A 23,208-nucleotide genomic window follows, 5' to 3' on the forward strand; every position below is an offset into this window, starting at 1 on the left:
TGTTTGTAAATGTACATATTATTCGCAGACAATAGAAAGAAAAGTGAAAATGTAATATATAAAATATTTTGAATTATCTTTATTTTATAAAGTAATTTATGTTAACATATTTTTATTCGGAAATATAAATTTTTATTTATTAAGATTTGATAAGATATTTTTTATTTTAATTTAAAATTTATTTTAAATATATTGACTTATTCTCTCCCCACAAGCTGCAATTTTGCATCTCGTAAAGATAAAGATAGAAAACTGAGATATGTGTGCGTGTATGTATATAATAAAGGTTTCAATACTAAAACTCAAAATCAGACAAGGTTGTCTCGCGTCTAAAAAGTGTTTCGCGTCTAAACCGTGTTCGAGATCACAATTTATTATACATGATTGAGAGCAAATTTCACCTCATCGAGTACTTAAAGTCTATTATCTAATATGGTATCAGAGTCATTTTGAGTCTATTTTAACGAGTGTTTATTGAGCTTATCAGGCTACCCGCTATCGGACTGTTATCGGACCGCCCATAATATGTTATCTCACGCACGAGCTATCATTCTTGACGTGAGGGATGTGTTGGAGATCCCACATCGTCCTAGAGATGAGGACAATTCATTATATATAAGTGTGTAAACTTCACCTCATCAGTCGATTTTATGGAGTTAAGTTAGGCTTTTGAAATAAACTGAATCAAAAGAAATTGAAAAATGGAAAGCTAGATAAATGGATCATATTACATCATATCTTTTTTTTTATCAAAAAAAAAATATAATAAAGGAGGTACTTCAGGGTTACCTCAACCCGTATAAAAAAAAACCATAGAAGCCAATACTACATCCGACTCGTATATCATAACCATGAAGCCAACTCCAACACCTACACAACAATCTCAGACCCAACTATGCCAATGGAACAAAGATAGCATCTACACATTCTCATTCTTCGGTGCCTATTCAAAACTAGGTGCAAACTAAGTGATTGTGGCCACATAGCATTATATACACCAATAAGCATTCAGAAATAATGATTCAGAGACCACGTGCATTTTCCTAGATGTTCCAGCACAACATCAGCTTATATAGGCATAGAGATTGCCACATGTCGATCTGCAAACCGCTTCATGCCTTTATTTCCCCCCCTCCACCGAATTCTTTACCCACACTAACCGAATAAGCTTATCCAAGTTTCCACTCTTCATTGCTCTACTTACCTTGCGGGCTGACTCTCTAAAGCTGCATATAAAGTTGTTATCCAAGAAGTAACGCAGCTGCCTTAGTATATATTAGCATCTACTCCCCCTGCTCCTTCATTCACCAGTTCTGACCCCAATCAAGATGCCCCTTAAACTTTCTAGCAGCTCCTCCACCTGTGCTAACTTCCTTGTAGTTACCCTGCTACGCACACCCATCCAACACCACCTCTTATTTATCCATATTAACAGCTCAATTCTAGCATAGGGTCTCCCTTCCACATGCTAGTTTGCTAATAAGCAATGTCTAGACATTGTTCATCTTCCCTGGACCAGCAACGGCCTTAGACGTCTACACCTTACAGGTCCACCTACAGAATTCATTTGACCACGTTCCACTCCTTACTTCATCTACATACCTAACACCAAACTCCCTATACCCTTACTAGCCTTCCTTCACCCATCCTAACCAACCAATTCCTATCATTCTGCTTCCAATATGCCTTATGTAGCATGTTTCAGCAACATACCACAAATGATTTATGTACTTCTTCATTTCAGCGTACATGCGTCACCCGAATAAAAGGTTGACTTCCGATATGATCATGCATGCCACTCTACTCTGCTCCATACACACAACCTCAAAAAGAACTTATGACAGATGCTACTTCCCCCAGCTCTACTCCCTCCACTAGACATATCTCCCCTTTTTATGTGGCATGCATAGCCCACACTTTTCAGCATATGCTTACAAGTCTAAAGACTATAGCAGCCCAATATTACCGCATCACCACAGCAAAACTTAACCTGCATACCCCAAGTAGTCTACCTCCTGATAATTAGCAGCAGCTTTTAATACAGATGACAGGATTCAGATGCCAATCAGAGAAAGCATAATTGAAGGACCAGCCCTATGCTTCAGCCACAACCATGATCTCAATTGAACCAATAAGAAAATTTCTTCTGCATCCGCAATCTTTTGTTTAAAAATGATTGAGTTCTTTGCTCCCATATACACCTTATAACTACCGCCTATATACCTTTCCAAACTTGATTCAAACTTGATTCTGCTTGGTAGTCATAAAGGATAAGTGAAAAACTCTCAAAGTGGTGCTTCAAATCCTTATCTTGGACAAAGAGAATTCCTATTCACTTAAAGCACTGGGACCATACTCGTTGGGTAAGGGGACATTCTACAAACAGGTGTTGAGCTGCCTCTTCAGAAGCCTGACAAAACACACAAGTCAGAGAACTCACTTGCACCCCTCTTGCAGCAATCTGTCTCATAGTCCCTTCCAGGCAGTAAATAACACATTACGTAGGGCTTTACTTTGCCACACAGTTTGAAAACACCATCAACCATACTACTATCAGAATCAGCTAAGCATACATAAGCAGATTTGATATGAGTTGGATTGATCATAAACACTTTTAAACTCTTGAAAACAACATTATAGGAGAAGGATAGCAACAATTTAAGGATCAAAGAGTGCTTAAAACAAAGGAAACGAAATTCAAACCACAAAACAACAAGCTGAAAACAGAAATGGAATCAAGGAAGCTTAAGGAGTCATCAATGGAGTCATAGCCTTCCAAAATGATGATCCAAACTCATTAAGAGTGTTATTTCCTTGTACACAACCATGGAACAAGATATAAAACGCAATTGAATACAGAAAACACAAGAACCGAACAGAAATTGAAGAACAAGCTAAGAAATACAAAACCAAACGGTGAAAAGGATGAAGAACACTAAAACAAACCAAACTACCGATTGAAATTGCAAGAGATGAAAGAATGAACACTTATTGGATGAAGCTTGCTGGATTTGAGAATTTGGAACTGCATCACGCCACTTGGAGTCTTGTTCCAAGATAAGTGAAAGGTTGCTGCCACTTGAAGCTCTCCATTGGCACACAAGATAAGGCAAAGGAAGAAGGAGACAACAAAACTCACAATTTCTCTCTAAACTTGAGTATAGTTTCTCTACATCTAATTTCCAATTCTGAATTTTACAAGAGCCCACACCTCTATTTATAGTGTGAGGGTGCTGAAAAATAGGTGGGAAAATTCAAATGAAACTCATTTGAAATTCCCACCAAAAACGAAGTCACATGGGAGGTGTGACCTTTTTCTACTATGACACCTCCTAAAAACTACACCTACACCTACTCTCCTAAGTCACATGGACAATGTGACTTTATTTTACATATTCACACTCCTTTATTTAATATCCACACCTCCTACAACTATACAAGAGTAATTCAAATGATTCTCTTTTATTTAATGCTTGGCCTTGCCCCTCATGGGATGGACTTGGGCTTTTTGGGCTTTGGCCTTCTCGGGCTTGGGCTTTGGGCTTGGGCCCCATCTTTTGCAAAGATTAATAAGAAGAACTTTAAATGCTTTGGCCCTTGTCCATTTCTTCTATTGATAACATCTTTTTGATTCTCATCAAGATTTAACTGAGAAACCCCCCAATACATCCTCTCCCCACACCAGCAAGTCTGGTTCCTCCCTATCCACATGGCCTCTGGAAACATAACTCAGCAGCTCCAGTTCTAAGACAGATTCCCACTCGTACCTTACCCTCCTCCACCTCAGCCTCCATTACCACACCGACTCTTCCCATCCACCAACCTCGCCTATTGTCATCCCCTGATCCAGCGACAAAGAAAAGAGCCTAGGATATATGTTAGCTAGGTTATTGGTGCCAACCCAAATATCTTCTCAGAATCTAACTCTATTTCCAGAGCCAACTTTCCATCGAATTGCTTTTTGGAACCAACCCCCTTCTTCTCCATCTCCACATACACAATAGAGATCTCGCCACCACCGTGAATGAAATTTCACAGCGTTTTGACTCCGATTAAAGTCCATCCCATATTTGGCAACCAGAGTGTCTTTCCACTTACCTTGTTACCATTCGCCACCTCCATTTTGCCAACAGAGCACTATTAAAGTTTCTGGGATCTTTTATCCCCAATCCACCTCCATCCATGGGTTTACATACATTCTCCCAACTAACCCATCATATTGATGTGTGATCTCTTTCCCAAGCCCACAAAAACTTCCTCTGGATACTAATGATACTATTACACACCGCCACCGGAGCTCTGTAGAAAGAGAAGTAAAACAGAGGAAGGGCAGAAAACACAGATTTGATGAGACAAATTCTTCTCGCAAAAGATAAAAAGCGTCCCTTCCAAGTACTTAAACGAGCACTTATCTTATTCAGGATTGACTCCCAAAACTCCTTCTTCCTTGGGTTACCACCTACTTCTAAACCCAAATATATGAACGGTATCCTCATTATAGTACAATTTAGAGTTTTTGCATAGCATTGAAGGGAGTTTCTCTCAACATTTATTCCTGCTAACTTAGACTTGTAAAAGTTGATCTTCAGACCAGAGACAACCTCAAACCACCTGAGAATAGCTTTAATAGTAATAACATTCTGGAAAGTATCTTCACACATGATAAGAGTGTCATCCGCGAACAGTAACAAACAGAATTCAGCCTCATTCCTCCCCACTTTAAGACCTTTAAGCATATTCTCCTTTAACCCTTGTCTAACTAGCCCAGCCAATCCTTCAGCAACAATGAGGAATAGGAACGAGGCTAAGGGATCACCCTGTCTCAACCCTCTAGATGGTACAAATTCCGTCGTAGTGTTAGAATATATGGCCTTAAACGAGAGGGGGGTGAATTGTTTAAGAGGGATTTTCGCAAACTTTGAAGGCATAATGAAAATCAATGCTGAATTACAAAGAAAGAAATCAAAGAAACAAAGAACCAAAACTGTTTCAAGATGATATCAGAAAAACAATCGGTTGTTTCTTCGAAACAATCGGTTGTTTTTATCAGCAGTTTATAAAAACAACTTAAAAACAGAATTTAAAGAGTTAAGGGTAAGAGATAAGCACGCAAGCAATTTATACTGGTTCACTCTTACACCAAGAGCTACATCTAGTCCCCAAAAACCACTGGGTATTCCACTATGCAATCAAAACCAGATTACAAACACCATACACCAAAGTAGTGACCTTGAACCCCTCAAGAAACACACTACCTTTGGCAAACCACACCAAGAATGTTGATCTTGAACCCCTCAAGAACACACAACACTCCTTGGCAACACAATTACAGAAATACAGTAATCAAGGAAGAAGGGAATAGAATACACTTGGGTATTACAAAGCTTAAAGATCAGAATTACAACCCAATCCTATTCCACACACTTAAGAATGATCCAAAGCTCTTTCAAATCTTGGAAAAACTGTTTTGATAAACTCTTTCTGTTACTTTAAGATTAGGAGCGTAAAACCACCTTTATATAGACCCACCAAGTGGTCAAAAACATTTAATAAAGGAGCCAAGTTAGTTAGGATCATTTAAAACATATTAAAACCGCTTAACAGAATTCTGTTAAGGTTTTCAGGAAAACAATCGGTTGTTTTGTCGAAACAATTGATTGTTTTGGTTTGACAGTAAAGTCAACCAAGTTTTTCAAAAACAGCTAAGGTAAAACAACCTGTTGAATTTTTGACAGCTTTTTAGAAAACACATCTTTTCAAAAGGTTAAAGATTCAAATGAACTTGGATCATCTTAAGGAGTGAATTAACAAGTTTCAAACAACTAGACAACACACACACACCCAGCAGCAAGGTCTTGAAGCTTTCCTCTTGGATTTGGAGACATCAAAGCATCTTGTTCAACAATCTCCCCCTATTTGATGAAGACAAATCCCTCGTTTGTTTGTGTTGTTGTTTTTGAACTTGAAAGGTCATGCAAAACAGAATTTGTGCATACAAAGCAAGTATACCAGCAGGATACCAAGGCACATAAAACTAGTTTTCTGCATAAGCCTTTAAGCAGAAAAACCAGTCAAATAACCATAAAAACCAGTGCCAAAAATGAGACTTGTGTGCAGCAAAACAATGGTGAATAATAACATGGCAGCAGCAGAATTTAAACCATGATAAAACCAGATAACACCAGAGTGTATCAGCAGCACCACAACACATAAAACCACACCATTCTCCCCCTATTTGTCTTCTCAAATAGAATGAAAGAAGGGATGCAGACAACAGAATTTCTAGCATTGAAAACCAGCATATAGCAGCAACATGATAAACTAGAAAACCTGTGTGTTGTAGCAACACCATGGCAGCAACAAATCTTTGATACCATATCAGAATTGCAGCAAAATCTATGGTGTATCAGAGCTATGACAGCAGCAAAATCAAAGTAGCATAGACCCCATAAATTTCAGCAAGGAGACCACAATTTCTCCCCCTATCTTATCTTCATCCAGCAATTCAAGTTGGTCAAATGATTGCTCAAGAGGTGGATTTGGTAGAAATATTCTTTCTTCTGTTAAGAGCAAACCTTCCAGATAATCCAAAGATACATTCACAAATATTCATCAACCCCTTGATCACCAATGTGGTTGCCATTCATAAAAAGCTTTGAATTTCAAGGATGACAAAGAAAATATCTCTTTATGATCTAATTCAGAGGCACAAAGAATGCATATTTGACTCATAATGAGTTATGAAAGAAAATAAACAGTTGTAATCATGCATAAGAAATCATAACAGCTTTATTCAAATGTTCCAGAGGTAAAACAATCAGTTGTTTCGTGAAAACAATCGGTTGTTTTTCTGAGACAGCAAGAAAATGTTATTTTTCAAAGCAAATCATCTTTCAAAGTGATGGGAAATGCATAATGAAATACATTCATAACTTTGCATTACCTTAAGCATGTTTAGAATCTCAAACAAGCAAAAGCCAGCAACAACCTTACAACTTCTAATCTTGCAACTGGAGCAAAGATTTCACCATAATCTATGCCTTGTTCTTGATTATAACCTTTAGCCACAAGCCTTGCCTTGTTCCTTGTGATTACTCCAGATTCATCCAGCTTGTTTCTGAAAACCATTTGCATCCAATGATGTTCTCCACTGAAAGATCCCTTGGAATTCTCCATTCCTTTGGTAGCTCTTCCTGTTGCAGAATTTCAACCGGTTGTTTCGCAAAATCAATCGGTTGTTTTTCTGGACAGGATTTCAGCTTCTCCAAGGTGATGTTCTGCTCATCTTCTTCTGGATAAACCTTTGAAGAACTTTGATCATTCTTCATCATAGCACCTGTACTTGAAAGGTCTTGTAACACATAATTGATGCATATACAAGCAAGTATAGCAACAAGATAACAAGACACACACAAACCAGTTTTCTGCATATACAATATTAGCAGAAAAACCAGAAAAATTGAAGTAATAAAGTGTTTTCAAGTGCAGAGAAGCAACAACATAATGCATCAGTTTTAAAGCTATCTATACAACCAAATCAAGCATAAACAGCTCCCCCTATTTGATCTACAAATAGACAATGAGAAGGGTTGTACAAAGCAGAAACCAGAATGATAATATAGTAGACCAGCAGTACAAACAATGTTGACATTTCAAGAATAGAATATGTCATAGAGCTTTCAAGAAAACAAGTAGATATAATCTTTTATTATCAGAAGCAACAACATAATGCATCAGTTTTAAAGCTATCTATACAACCAAATCAAGCATAAACAGCTCCCCCTATTTGATCTACAAATAGACAATGAGAAGGGTTGTACAAAGCAGAAACCAGAATGATAATATAGTAGACCAACAGTACAAACAATGTTGACATTTGATGAGCATATATTTATTCACACTCATTAGCCTAATTCATAGATTATTGGACTATAATAATAAATAAATCCATTGTTTTAATTAATATTCTTATAATTGGGTTTATTTGGGCCTTAACTATTATTATTGTTAATTTTGTGTTTTTAGAGTAAATTATCCGGAGGAAGCATCTACCTTTGTGAATGGACCAAATATGCAAAAGTCCAAGTTGCTTCTTGAACCAAAACAGAAAAAATATTATGAGGAGAAGAAGAAAGAGAAAATAAAAGCTACAAGATTCTAGAAACAGAATTGGAAGCAAATCTTCTGCAAAATAAAAAGAATTATGGAAAGATAGAAACTTGGAAACGGTTAACAAAATATAAACTACAATATTCTCTCAAGATCCTTGGAGCAGAAAAGCCTATAAAAGGACACAAGCATCAAGGAGAAAAAGGGAGAGCTTCATAGGGTTTTCTTAGCTTATTTTCTTCTTAGTAATTCTTTTGTTTTGCCTCCGCATGGAAGGCTAAACCTTTTTGGTTGGTTCTTTTGTAATTCCCCATTGAGTTCTGAGGTTTTGTTCCAATAAAAGTTTCGATTTTTAATTCTCTATAGCAGTTGTTTTTATTGTCTAATCTCCTGGAAAACTGGTTTTTGTGAGAGGTTGTACTTGAACGCATGATTGAGAGTCTTCCTTATCTTAAACTTTGGTTTCTTAGTTAGTTCGCATTGTTCTAATTAATTTCTTGGGCGCATGATTCAAGGGAGAGGAGGTAAGCATTCCCATGGAGTATACGCATGGAACAAAGTGGGTATTGATTAAACTAGTAGACGCATGCTTTACTAGTGAGTTTCAGTTGAATCAGATCGGCGCATGTTCAATCTGGTTTAGCTCTGTTGGAGGATTGAGAAAAGATTAATCTTTAGAGAACCTGTGAAGAATTCAATGGTGGAAGAACTTGGGATCAACCGCTTTTTATTTGCTATTTTAATTTCTTTTATATTTTTTGCACAACTATCTCAAACCCCCTTTTTCATCTTTATTGTTATTGCTAACTTTTATTGCTTGCAGATAGATTTTAAACCCTGATCAATTGATTTTACTATTGGATTCGTTGGGAGACGACTTGGGGACATTTGTCCACAATTATACTATTATCTCTCTAGTGTTAGACAAGTCTACGCTAGAATCATATTAATTTGACAGCAAAACGACAGCTATCAACATTTCAAGAATAGAACATGTCATAGAGCTTTCAAGAAAACAAGTAGATATAATCTTTTATTATCAGATTTCGAGGCACACTCAATGTATATTTGTCCAAAAGCAAGATTTAAAAAAGAGAAATAGTTTAATCATGCATAAGCAAACTTGGCAGCAGTATACAAAGGTGCTAGAGGAAAAACAATCGGTTGTTTCGTGAAAACAATCGGTTGTTTTTCTGTGACAGCAATTTAAGCATTTCACATATTCAGAATTGACAGGTAAAGATGAATCAGAAGGATAGACTTCGTATTCACATTACATAGATGAAAGATAAAGAAATCAATCAATATTTTTCATACTACAGAATTAAAGAAAAATTCAAGAGAAGAAAATAAAAACAAGGAAAGTCTTATCCTTTTGACAATGTAGTTCTTTCAATGAGTCATTGTCCATAATCAAGTAACTTCTCTTGGCATTCAAGAAAACTAGGATTTGTACTCAACAGTAATTGGAAGTCCATAAAGAATCTTTTCCCTTTAGCAGTCATTCTTCAAGTCCAAAGAGGGTTTAGGGTTTAGGGTTTAGGGATTTGTACTCAACAGTAATTGGAAGTCCATAAAGAATCTTTTCCTTTTAGCAGTCATTCTTCAAGTCCAAAGATGATTCTTGGCTGCCAAAGATCCCTACAAGAAAAGATTAAGAAGCAAGATTTGGTCCCCTTATGAATTTGGGTCCTATGATGTTAGTAGGAGTCTTAAGAACCTTAGAAACCTTAGGAACCCATTTCAAAATACCTTTAGGAACAGAAAACCTTCTTACTCTGCAGAATCTAATAGTGTGGCCCCTTTTCATGCAGTAATGACAAATTTCAACTAGTTGTTTCGATAAAACAACAGGTTGTTTTTCAAAGAAACTTGAAAAGGGTTTTGAAACAGATTTGTTCTTGCTGTTTGGATTAAACCCAACCCCAACCCAGCCTTGCCAAAAACACATTTTTGAGAAGCAAGAACAGTTTCAAGATTGGATTGGCCTTTGGAAAACTTGTCCATGGTTTTCAAAAGATATTGAACCTTCTTTTGAAGAGATTCACAATTTTCACAAAAACTTGAATCAACACACTTATAAGAAGAGTTTTGGTAAATCATTTCCAAATTTTTAAAATCAGTTTTTGAATTGTTCAACTCTTCTTCCAAGATCTTGACTCTATTTTCCAATGAGTTGTTCAAATCTTTCAACCGTTTATTCAAAAGGGCCAACCTATTAGCTTCTTCATGAGTCTCATTGAAGGCCTCAAGAAGTTGGCTATAGTTTTCAACATTAATGGAAGAGCTTGAACTTACACTGCTTGTGTCACTTTCTTGTCTTGTCATTTGACATAAGATTGCTTCTTCTTCATCACTTGAAGAGGAGCTTGATGAGTCATCATTATAAGCTCTTCTTGATTTTCCTTTCTTCTCATGCTTCTTGAAGTTTTTCCTCTTTTTATTGGGACATTCAGTTTTAATATGACCCTGTTCACCACATCCCAAGCATGTATATTTGTTAGTGTTAAACTCAGTAGGTTTCTTGTTATCATACCTGTTGAATGAGTCACTTTTGTTGTTTCTCTTCTTTAGGGACTTGCTGAATTTCTTAAACAACAACCTAAATGTTTCCTCTTCACTCTCATCACTTGAGTATTGATAGTTTTTGTTCCCAGCAGATTGACTTGATCCAAATTCTTCTTTTGTCATAAGACAAACCTCTTTTCTGGATTCTGAAGAGAAAGATTCAACAAAAGATTCTTCTTTGTCCATCAAGGCACTTCTTGGATTCTTGTGATACTGTTCAAGGGTATTCCACATTTCTTTGGCAGAACTACATTCTAAAACCTTGAGCGATTCATTAGAATCAAGTGCAGATACAATGATGTTCATAGCTACACAATCAAGATGTTCTCTTCCAGAAAAAAAAACATTTTCAGATATAGCCATGAGATAGTTATTTGTAATAACATTCCAGATTTTTCTATCTATAGATTCAACAAAGAATTTCATTCTTATGCACCACAATTCATATTTCATACCACAGAACAAAGGTGGTTTGCTTAAACAGGCACCTTCCCCAAAAGAAAACTTTTCAGCCATTTAAAAAAGATTTAGGATCAAAACTTGAATATCTTTCAAGAACCAAGCTCTGATACCAATTGTTAGAATATATGGCCTTAAACGAGAGGGGGGTGAATTGTTTAAGAGGGATTTTCGCAAACTTTGAAGGTATAATGAAAATCAATGCTGAATTACAGAGAAAGAAATCAAAGAAACAAAGAACCAAAACTGTTTCAAGATGATATCAGAAAAACAATCGGTTGTTTCTTCGAAACAATCGGTTGTTTTTATCAGCAGTTTATAAAAACAACTTAAAAACAGAATTTAAAGAGTTAAGGGTAAGAGATAAGCACGCAAGCAATTTATATTGGTTCACTCTTACACCAAGAGCTACATCCAGTCCCCAGAAACCACTGGGTATTCCACTATGCAATCAAAACCAGATTACAAACACCATACACCAAAGTAGTGACCTTGAACCCCTCAAGAAACACACTACCTTTGGCAAACCACACCAAGAATGTTGATCTTGAACCCCTCAAGAACACACAATACTCCTTGGCAACACAATTACAGAAATACAGTAATCAAGGAAGAAAGGAATAGAATACACCTGGGTATTACAAAGCTTAAAGATCAGAATTACAACCTAATCCTATTCCACACACTTAAGAATGATCCAAAGCTCTTTCAAATCTTGGAAAAACTGTTTTGATAAACTCTTTCTGTTACTTTAAGATTAGGAGCGTAAAACCACCTTTATATAGACCCACCAAGTGGTCAAAAACATTTAATAAAGGAGCCAAGTTAGTTAGGATCATTTAAAACATATTAAAACCGCTTAACAGAATTCTGTTAAGGTTTTCAGGAAAACAATCGGTTGTTTTGTCGAAACAATCGATTGTTTTGGTTTGACAGCAAAGTCAACCAAGTTTTTCAAAAACAGCTAAGGTAAAACAACCTTTTGTTAGGTAAAACAACTTGTTGAATTTTTGACAGCTTTTTAGAAAACACATCTTTTCAAAAGGTTAAAGATTCAAATGAACTTGGATCATCTTAAGGAGTGAATTAACAAGTTTCAAACAACTAGACAACACACACACACTCAGCAGCAAGGTCTTGAAGCTTTCCTCTTGGTTTTGGAGACATCAAAGCATCTTGTTTAACACGTAGGACTCCCATTAACAAGAACTGACACAAAAGCAGACTCTAAGCAACCCCTAACCCACTCAATCCATTTGTTATGGAAGCCCAACTTGTGTAGCATATCATATAAAAAATTCCACTTTACCGAGTCGTACGCTTTCTCATAATCCACCTTTAAACATAACCCACTTTTCTTGTGCCTCCTTATCTCCTCAACAACCTCATTAGCAACCAAGACACTTTCGAGCATTCCTCTGTCCTTCAAGAACGCTGACTGAGTGTCGTCAATGACCAATGGGAGTACTTTCTTGATTCGACAAGATAACACCTTGGTAACAATTTTGTATATAGCACCTACTAGTGAAATAGGTCTATACTGATCTAGGCTTGTTGGATCTCTGATTTTTGGTACCAAGGTTATAAAAGACGCATTACACCCCTTTGGGAAGCACCCCATCTCCTGAAAACATAGGACTGCTTCCATGATGTTATCCTTAAGCGTGTCCCAGTTAAACTTTATGAAGTTAAAGTTGAAACCGTCCGGTCCTGGACTCTTAGAGCCCTCACATTGCCACACTGCTTCCTTCACTTCTTCCTCCGTAACATCAGCAATCATGCTTAAACTAACCTCCACAGGTAGAGTTTTAAAAGGAAACACACCCAATGTAACCGCAACCTTATGTGACGCCTTAAACCTCTCTTAAAACAAAGATTTTGCTTCCCTTCTAACAACAAGAGGATCCTCACACCACGTACTACCTACCATAACCCCTTTGACCGAGTTTCTCATCCGCCTCCATCTTATAACAGAATGAAAGTATTTGGAGTTGATGTCCCCATACTTAGCCCAATTTGCTCTGGCTTTTTGCCTGGATAGGGACTCCAACTTTTTATCAACCTCCCTCAAATGGCTTATAAGCTCCATTCTCAACCTCTTATCACATTCATCAAGATCCAAAACATTATCTTGGACGTCTAAATCTTCTATTTCCTTTAACAGCCTCTTCCTATTGGTATTCAAACATCCAAACACCTCCCTGTTCCAAACTCTGAGATCGGCCTTCAGAATTTTGAGCTTATCTTTGATTTTGGTCAAGCTATTTCCCTGCACGGTATAAGAGCACCATTTTTCCTTCACCATCTCCTTGAACCCAGGCTCCATCTGCCACGCATCAATAGTCCTAAACGGGCTAGGACCCCAATCTTTCAACACAGATTTAACCACAATCGCACAATGATCTGACACCACCCTCGGTTGGACGTATTGTTTGCACTCTGGCCATTTTTGAAGCCATTCCTCCGACACAAAAATTCTATCAAGTCTGCTCTTGGCTGATCCATTTGCTTTGTACCAAGTGTACTTCTTTCCAACAATTGGTATTTCGAAAAGTAGATTCCTCTCAATGAAACTGTTGAAGCCAATAATTTCACTTTTTTTACTGCTACCTCCCCTAATACCTTTCCTCTCACCTTCACTTCTTACAGCATTAAAATCACCACATAACCCCCAAACCTTATCTTGATAAGAAGATTTTATACTTGTCAATTCCTCCCATAAGGCAACTTTATCAACCATGTTACAAGCAGCGTAAATATTGACTACAACACAATTTGTTTTCGACTTTAGATGCTGCCCAAAGATAACTATAAAGCCCTTGCCGACTACCTGATTAACATAGCTAAATGTATCTTTGTAATTAATTGTTTGATATAGCTAGCTTTAGTCCCCCCCTAAACCTCTTATATTCAGGCTGAGAATAATCATAAACAGCCATTAGTATGCCCCTCCTCAGATTTCTTTACAATTTGAAGATCCCTTTCCTCCATACGTTTAAATTCAGTAACCAACGCATCCTGTTCCTCTAAGCATTCCATTCCAAGTCGTTTCCCCGCTTCCCACAGTACGATTGTCTCATCTGATTTCTCTTCCATCCTAATACGGTTATTACATTTCAAAATTTCACTATCGGATACATCTTTAAGATTCATACATACCGTCGATGACGAGCTATTCCCGTAGTGCACCGCCCCTGCTCCCCCTTTAGATCTCCATTGTCGCCTACTTGTTTCCCCCATTTCCCACATCGATCGTAACTTGCAGACCTGTGATGGAGTTCTATAGCTTCCCCCCCTCAGTGCGTCTTCAACTTCACTCGAATTGGCTCCCAGTCCATGCCCTTTCGCATCCTCAATTCCCACATTAACACGGTCATTGCGATTGATGATACTTGTCTGTGGTCCCTCTTTCATATGTGTTGAATTAAGAACACCATGGCACCCATCAAGATTGTTTTGCAGTCCAACCGCTACCTCCCCCTCCATTGGGATTTTTCTTCTTGCACATGGTTCCCTTCTGCCGCCCTTACTCATGTTGCTTCCCTGTGGTTCGAGATCTTCGGAATATTCTGCTCCACACCTTTCGTCATTGGAATGGGCTCCAGGAATTGGCGTTTGGGCCTTGTCCATATTGGGCCTAACACTAATCGCACCCAAGGCCCCAACTACTTCAACTAGGTTTTGCACTGCACTTTGGATCTCTGGGCATGCAAAGTTGACCTGTTGCAGACCCGAAAAGCCTGCCCCACCTTTAGATATCGTCTGCACACGTTTTACCTTTTTTTTATAAGGAGGTCCACTTTTCATCTGTTTATCATTCCTATACCCGGAACATTCCTCTAAAAAGTGACCGTTTGACTCCTGCTTTGACCTTTCCTTTCCCTCCCATGACCTCCCTTTTTCCTCTCCCTCGAACTCCGATGCCCACCGTGGCTCCCCTTCTCCGCACCTCCCATCGGCATCATTGCTCCTCATAGACAACACAATCTCTTCGACAAAAGACTCTATTGTTGAAACACTCTCGGACGACAGATAATGATTGTAGGTGCATCGACAAATAGCATCCCCATTACTAGGTGTTTCCTCCAATATACTGATATTGTATCTCTCCCATTGACCCAAAAACCTTTTGATATTCTTACAACACTGGTATTAGGCACACGGACCTGGAGCCTTGCAAACTCGAGGTTGCTCCACACCTCATCTACATATACGAGTTCGACTTCTTCCCCTACCACTTTCGAGAAACAGTCCTTATTCCACAAAGGCAAAGGAATACCAAAACATCTCACCCACACAATTTTATGGCTTGGTACATATGACTCCGACCAGGGTTCAATGGACTCAAGGATGCTTTCGAACCACTCTTTATTTAGCTGAATTAAGTCATCCATTCTTTCTTCCTTAGGCGTTAACAGAACCGAGTTATCACCCAAGTACCTTAGCTTGATCATTTTCATCCCTTTAATAAATTCCTCACACAATAAGTCAAAGGTGAAATCTTGAGACATATGACCAACGACACTGCTTATCATCCATTGATGGACTTGTATCTTAGTTTCAACCGTTGGGCCTTTCCATGGTCCAAGTGAAGTTTTCCTTACAGCATTTGCGTATGAGTGTTTTCCTCTCTGAAACCTCCCTTCCTCCATAGCTTTCTTCTCCTTCCATACCGCCTTACTTCTGTTCTTCACTGGGTTAGAGGCAATAAAATTCCTCCTCTCACTATTGTGTCTTCCTTTCTCCTCAAACCCGTCTCTTCTATATCTTGGTATATTAACAAAGAGTTTCATATTGCCAATACGGATCGAATCCAACTTCTTCTCCAGCCTAGCTGCATTTTCAACATCAAAAAATCTCACAAACCCAAATCTTCTTCCCCACCTATTCAGTCTTCTTGATATGAATATATCTTTCACCCTTGCCCACCTCTGAAAAATCTTAGTCATATCATATTCCCCGTGACTACCAGGAAAATTTGAAAAGAAGAACGTAGTGTGATTACCATTACTAGCCTGACCCTCCTTCCACCTTTCCTCCCTGAACCTCTCCGTTCGACCTCTCATTGTGTTTTTTCATATAAGTATTTAGTTGGAATTACATCATATCTTGTTATTTCTGATCGATGACAACTTTCACTTTTCAACTATATCTGTATCTTGTTCTTTGTTGGCAACTTCATAGGATCTTCATGGGGTTTCCTCCATATGTTCTGCATTGTCCCAAGATGCCTGAAACTATATCATGGGTCATGGTTTAGGGTTTTTTTATCCCTCAACCCTTGTGCTCCTCTTTTTATTAAATTTATTTTTTATCAAAAAAAAATTACTCTTCCTCTACTGCCCTCGAGAGCATCTCCTCATAGTCCTTCTCTTCAAGAATCCATCAACCAGTTTATCATAGTTTAAATTCATATAAATACGTTACTTGATATAATATATCAAAAAATCATTAAATAAAAGTTAAATTTTTTAAAATTGTGTACTTTTTTTTTAAAAATAAAATCTAATTTTAAAGAAAAAATATAATTAATTTTTATATTAATTAAATTAAATACTATTTTAAAGATAAAAAATTATTGATATCTAAATTAGTTTTTATTATTAATAAGTTTTTAAATTAGTATTTATTTAGTTACCAATATTTTTTTAAAATAATATCTAATTTAATTAATATAATAATTAATTACTTTTTTTTATTTAAAATTAATTTTTATTTAATAATCTACATCATACCAATAGTGGATTCTAAATAAAATGTGTCGCACAAACAAAAACAAATGCGTAAGAGTACCCCAAATTATCTCAAACTGTAAATATTTGCAAAGAAAAACCGCATTATTTATTAAAAAGAAAAACGGTTATATGTGACAAGTAAGAGCTAGATCTAATGCACTTAATAGAAAGGGAAAAAAAACATTGATTTTTTATTACAAAAGAGAGAGAAAACATGACTAATCCTCTGTCATAATAATATGAATCAACTTGTTATCATGTCTATATATATATATTTGGATAGAGAACTCCTCAAGATTCTCATCAGCATCTCCTCATAGTCCTCCCCCGCTATAATAGGATTAAACTCAAGAAAGAGAAATAGAATTCACACATTATGTTTTTACTTCTTCCTTCTCTTTAAGTCGTGAATCCATAAACCAACAAGCATCTACTAAAAGCTTATCATCATTTAAAGTGATATAAATATGTCACTTGACATTAGAGTTAGTCATTTTAATTGTTCATTACAAAATATTTATCTAACTCAGGTCAATTGTAGCTAGCTTTTACATTCTTTTATAACTATTACATGACATTGTAGATGACTGGAAATAACCAACAATTATGTAGAACGATTCATTTTACAGCATAAATTGGAAAATTTAAAAGATATGCAGTATACTTAATTTCAGGAAATAGAGTATTTTGGAACTGATCTAGTGGGAGAAGAAAGCAAAGGTTTGGGTGGGATTTGTAGAGAATCCACGGTGTCTTCCAACATATTTATCACGTTGCTCATTGTTGGTCTGTCATTAGGAAATGTTTGAGTGCACCATAAGCCCACTATGGCCAACCTCTTTGCAATCTTATTTTCTTCTGTTGTCATCACCATATTTGGTACCAAATCATTGTCCAACTCAAGCTTATTGTATGCCCAGTGCGGGAAGTATATCTCACTTGTACGACTAGCTTCGGCATTAATGTTCTTCCTTCCTCCCACCATCTCTAACAGCATCATTCCATAACTATAAACATCAGACTTATGTGAAGCTCTTCCAAGATTTCTACTCCACATTTCTGGAGCTACATACCCCATTGTTCCTCTAGCATCTGACAAGGAAACAATACTTTCATTCCTAGGACACAGTTTTGCCAATCCAAAATCCGATATCTTTGCATAAAAATTCTCATCCAAAAGAATGTTATGTGGTTTTATGTCAAAGTGAATAATTCGAGTATTGCATCCCTTGTGTAAGTATTCTAACCCTTGAGCTATGTCCCTTGCAATTTGATATATAATATCCCAACTCAAAGGTGGAACTACTTCACAACTTTTTCTATAAATGAATTTGTCAAGTGAACCATTGGACATAAATTCATAGATGAGAGCTCTGTTGCGACCTTCCAAACAGAATCCAAGAAGCGAGACCACATTAACGTGAGAAGTTCTACTAATACTAGCAACCTCATTGATAAATTCTTCACCATTTTCTTTCGATGCACTCAACATCTTTACAGCAATAGGACTACCATTGAATAACTTACCTTTGTAGACAGTACCAAAACCACCTTGTCCCAGCTTCTCTTTGAAGTTCTTGGTCATTTGTTTTAAATGTGATAATTTATATCTTTTTAGAGCCAGAGAGCCGTCAATTTTAAGGAATGCTTCAATATTTTGATTACATTTTGAAGTCAGCCCAAAACTCGCTAGCCAGGTTGATGACTTGTATCTTGCACATAAAATTGAAATTAATATTAAGACTCCTGCAATTGCTGAACCTAGAACACCTGTTAGCAGATGAGAAATTAATGTTGACATTTCATTCTCTAATCTACTTTTATCTTCAAATATAAATAAAGAAGAGTTATGAATAGTGAATTTAAATTTAAACAAACTTTAATTTTCCAACTCTAAGAAAATTTATTAGAGATCAGTAACAAATATGTTGTGGAAACTATTAAGCACTTTAAATTTGAAAATAGTTATACAACAATGTCTACTTTTTGTGTATATCCACTACAAGAAAGCTAATTTTTAGTGATAAAAAAAATAATTAGTTGTTATAGTGACTAAATTAGAGATCATTTTAGAGACTAAAAATTTTTTGGTTTCTAAATTAGTTTCTATTATTGTCAAATGGTTTCTAAATTGGTATCTAATTAACAAGTAAGGTTTTTGCTACCAAATTTAGAAACTAAATAATTGGTAGTTAAAATCTTGGTTGCTAATTAGATATCAATTTAGAAACTATTTAACAATAATATAAACTAATTTAGAAATATTTTTTTTAGTTTCTAAAATGTTCTTTAATTTAGTTACTATAACAACTAATTATTTATTTTTTATAAAATTAATTTTTATTTGATGTTTTTCTTGAAGTGATGTTCCATGATTATTACATAGAATCATGAAGAGATAAGATAGAAGCACAAAACAATAGTATATATATTTCATGAATATTCAAGGAAGTAGGATTATGGGAAAGTATAAAAGAAAATTTAGATTTATTACCTAAAATAATGAGCTTCTTCCTGTTTTCCAATATGCCTGCAAAAGTAGATGAGCAAAGAGGAAATCAAAGGATTCCTAGAGTGTTACGTTGAAGAATTATTTCGAGTGGACGACTGATGTGGACTTAAAATAATTCAAGATAAATTTGTAATGGATAAAAAACACAATATATTTTATAATAACGTATTTAAATATATTTCGCTAAAGTTTAAAATCAATTTTAATACAAAAAAGAAAAACACAATTGTCAAACGAAAATAACACAAATAATCAAGAAGAGATGATGAATGAATTATTTGCGAGAAATTGAGAGTGATATATGTAATTTTGTTAAATGAGAAAAGAAGGAATATTAATTTTAAAGATGATGAGACGTACTTCTTTGTCAAATCATTCAAATTTATAACTTTTAAAATATTTTTTATTCTTTTATATATTTTTACTGTACCAAATAATTAAATATTTAACTTTATTTCTTATCTATTTTTAATTTTTTCTATTTATTTGACTTAATTTAAATTTTTAAATATTTTATAAATTTATATGTTTTTAATTGAATTCTTATTTAATAATGGTTTTATTAAGTTTTTAATTATTTTTTAAAACACCTTGTTGTGATTAGTAATTAGTAATTGCTAATTTGCTTATTGAGTGGGTCAAGTGAGAACATAAAGAAGCAACTACCTAATAATTGTAGGGACCAAGAGAGAGACACAGCAAGACGAGCAAAAATGTGAAGTCAACCAAAGTCTGGTCAACAAAGGAAAGTAACTGAAACCTTCCAGTTATTTTTTGAGTAAATATGTGTAAGCTAGCAATATATATAATAATTAATGTGTTAAATTTTATTTTTTAATTAAAATATCCTAAAATTTAATTTGTATCCTCATTTATCTTAAACTTTATCCCATATATAAATAGATATTCTGAATTTTAATTTTTTTATAATTAATGTTTAAATTCTTATTTTTCTTAATAAATACCTAAAATTTTAATTTTTCTATAATTAGTATTTAAAAGTAAGTAATTTTTTGTAAATAATATTCTGACAACTTTGAGTGAAATACTAATAATAATAATCGTGGTAGTAGTAATAATAATAATAATAGTATCTTAATAAAAAATATTTATTATAAAGAAGTATATTTATAAAAAAAATATATATACTTTAAGAAACAACTACAGTAAATCTAAATTTTGAGGTGTGTATTTATAAAAAAGATTAAAAAAAAAGAATTAACTTGAGCAAAATCAAAACTAAAGATATTTATTTATAGATTGGATAAAATTGAAAATCAATTACGACAATTAAATTTTGATGCCAGAATTTATAGAAAATGGTAAAAGAAAAAAAAATATTTGACACGTAAAAACATTAATTTGACAATCCATTATAAAAATATACATTAGTATTTAAATTAAGTTGTTTGATAGGTGTAGTAAGTTTATTTTAGTGTCATGTAATTCATAGAAAATAATATTGTATGCAAAATACTCTTTCTTATCATTTTTAATTAAAGAAACCTCTTTTAAATTATTTTCATAAACAAGAATCGAAGTGAAATTGATGTGATTGGAGTGTGTTATGGTTTTTGGGTGTATGAAGCGAAGGTAGAACAATAGGAAAACCCAAGCTTTATGGGAGTTGGTGTGGAAAGAAACTGTGGGAGGAAGGATATAAGTCATTGTAAAAGAAAGAAAAGGAATTGTTTTAAGAGTGGGTTGGTCCAATTGCAGGTGTTCCCAGACTGCACTCAATTTGTTGTGCTTATTGTTGCATGAAAGTGGGAAGTGAGTTGCTAAAAACATGATTTTGTATGTAAGATATGAGAGGAATAGAGAAGATACAAGACTTACTTCTTTTGGGAGAACAGTGTTGATCTGGGCAATAGTATTCGCATGAAACTACATGTCCATCGTAACCATCCATCCCGCAGTTACTTTCGTTGCATCTTGTGCAATGTTGAGGAACATCATAGTAGACCTCAAACCCATCATTCAAAGCTTGTTGCAGAACTCCAGCTCCATCATCACTATCATCATAATGATTCAGAGGAGCCGCACTGGGCAACCTCAAACTTCTCTTGCACTGCTTAAGCAGTGGGTATTTCTCGAGCATCTCATCCTCCTTGTATGCCTCCTCAAAATAATACACACCATCCTCCCCGCACGTCCATTTGCGTTTTGAAGGGAATTTCGGGATGTCAAGAGGACAACCATGGAAGAATACGGTGACGTTGTGCACTGAAGCGTAATACTGTAACAGAGTGCTGTTCAAGTTCTCGTAATTCTTCAAAAATTCAGGAGAACAAACATCTTTGACAGTGTCTGTTGGTACCAGTGTCATGGTGTGAGTGGTGTGGTCGATATCCTTCACCGTCAAATTTTGATGTTCATAACGATCATATTTATAAGGATCATAGCAGATGAGCTGGGATGATGGGTGGGCGCCTTTACATTGAGACGCTGGACTCTGTTCCCAGAAAGGATCCAGGATGGCGGTGGCGGAAACGTTTATGCTGCACATGTATGACTGTGGAGCACAAGGCGGTGGCGGTGGCGGTGATTGAGAGTGGGAGTATGGGAAAGCGATGAAGAGGAAGAAAGAGAGGGTGAGTGTGGTGTGGATCTCATTCATTATCGTAGTTCTTCTCATTTCCCTCTCTCAGAGAAATGAAAGGTATAGAAGAAGCAGTTCTTCACAGCGCCATACATACCAATTATCCACACACTCCTCCCACGAAACTACCTCCTTCTTTCTTCTTACTTTCTTCTTTCTTCTTAATTTCTTCACACTCATAAATGAAAGCTATAGAAGCACTTATGAACACACTCCTCCCACGAAACTACCTTCTTCTTTCCTCTTACTTTCTTCACTCCCAACAAAATACATTTCAATTTTCCCCAAACACGACTCGGTCTCTTCCTCTCTCCCTCATTCAAAGAATTAGGGAACAAACTCTGTTTAATTTTGAAATAAAAGATATAAAAAAAGTGTAAAATGTAGATGCAAAATCTTAAAATTAAATTCCACCGATTAATCTAGATTATAAAAGTCAATATTAAAGGTTTATTTGAGATATTAAGATAAATTTATAATGCTAATTAGAGAATAGCCACGAAAATAAGTAAAGAGATCAAATATATACATATTGAATGTGGAAAAGAAAAAATGTTCATTCCAATTAAGTTTTGAATTCTAGTACAAAAATAATAATTTCTTTGATGTAAAACTGCTCAAAACAAACCTAGTAAATGAATTGTGCAAAGAACTAAAAACTAAAACTCTCTACCAACCCCTCTTTATCATTTCTAATTTTTTTTTCTCGTTTTACTAAGAAGCTATATAATCAACTCTGAGTTAGAGACAAGGAAATTAGAGTATATTAAGTTGGAAAAGATTTTGTTGAAAAAAATAAAAAAAACTTACCCTTGACATTATATTGTAATAATATAATAATATTTTTAACTAAAAAATAAATTAAATATAATTAAATATTAATTTTTTGGTATGTGAAATGAATGTTTGACACTGTATATGCTGTTAACGTATCATCACTGTACTACTTTTGACCTTTTATTGATAGGAGTTCGGTTGATACACGTTTATATATGTTCTACTCCAAACTCTAATTATACAAAGATAGCCTAAGAGGATTTTACAAAATAGCATTTTTTGTATCTACTTTCATTTATATTTCTGTGGAGCTAAAGAAAAAAATGCAGACAAACAGCATTTTTTTTAAAATCTATTTTATGTTTTTAATTTTTGTGATAAATTAGATGCAGACAATTTTTTACTTCAAAAGCCCCACTTTCAACAATTTTTTCTTATTTCCTCTA

At 35.3% G+C, this 23,208-nt stretch overlaps 3 protein-coding genes across 4 annotated transcripts; all 3 read right to left on the minus strand.

Annotated features, from left to right (window-relative positions):
* Positions 1 to 13,000: 13,000 nt before the first annotated feature.
* LOC137838905 (uncharacterized) lies at positions 13,001 to 13,876 on the minus strand. Its single transcript, XM_068648115.1, has one exon. The coding sequence runs from the start codon at positions 13,874 to 13,876 to the stop codon at positions 13,001 to 13,003; it is 876 nt and encodes a 291-aa protein (XP_068504216.1).
* Positions 13,877 to 15,140: 1,264 nt separating this feature from the next.
* LOC137838906 (uncharacterized) lies at positions 15,141 to 16,202 on the minus strand. Its single transcript, XM_068648116.1, has one exon. The coding sequence runs from the start codon at positions 16,200 to 16,202 to the stop codon at positions 15,141 to 15,143; it is 1,062 nt and encodes a 353-aa protein (XP_068504217.1).
* Positions 16,203 to 17,387: 1,185 nt separating this feature from the next.
* On the minus strand, positions 17,388 to 22,299 carry LOC137837997 (LEAF RUST 10 DISEASE-RESISTANCE LOCUS RECEPTOR-LIKE PROTEIN KINASE-like 2.5). 2 transcript variants are annotated; one of them, XM_068647195.1, is made up of 3 exons: positions 21,223 to 22,299; positions 19,366 to 19,401; positions 17,388 to 18,626 (listed from the first exon to the last, which is right to left on the minus strand). In XM_068647195.1, the coding sequence occupies exons 1-3, from the start codon at positions 22,019 to 22,021 to the stop codon at positions 17,542 to 17,544; spliced, it is 1,920 nt and encodes a 639-aa protein (XP_068503296.1). In that variant the 5' UTR covers positions 22,022 to 22,299; the 3' UTR covers positions 17,388 to 17,541. The 2 variants fall into 2 exon arrangements, with proteins under 2 accessions (XP_068503296.1, XP_068503295.1); XM_068647194.1 differs by having other exon boundaries at positions 17,388 to 18,641.
* Positions 22,300 to 23,208: the final 909 nt, after the last annotated feature.

This window comes from Phaseolus vulgaris, chromosome 4 (assembly GCF_000499845.2).
Source record: "Phaseolus vulgaris cultivar G19833 chromosome 4, P. vulgaris v2.0, whole genome shotgun sequence".
Classification (NCBI taxonomy): Eukaryota; Viridiplantae; Streptophyta; class Magnoliopsida; order Fabales; family Fabaceae; genus Phaseolus; species Phaseolus vulgaris.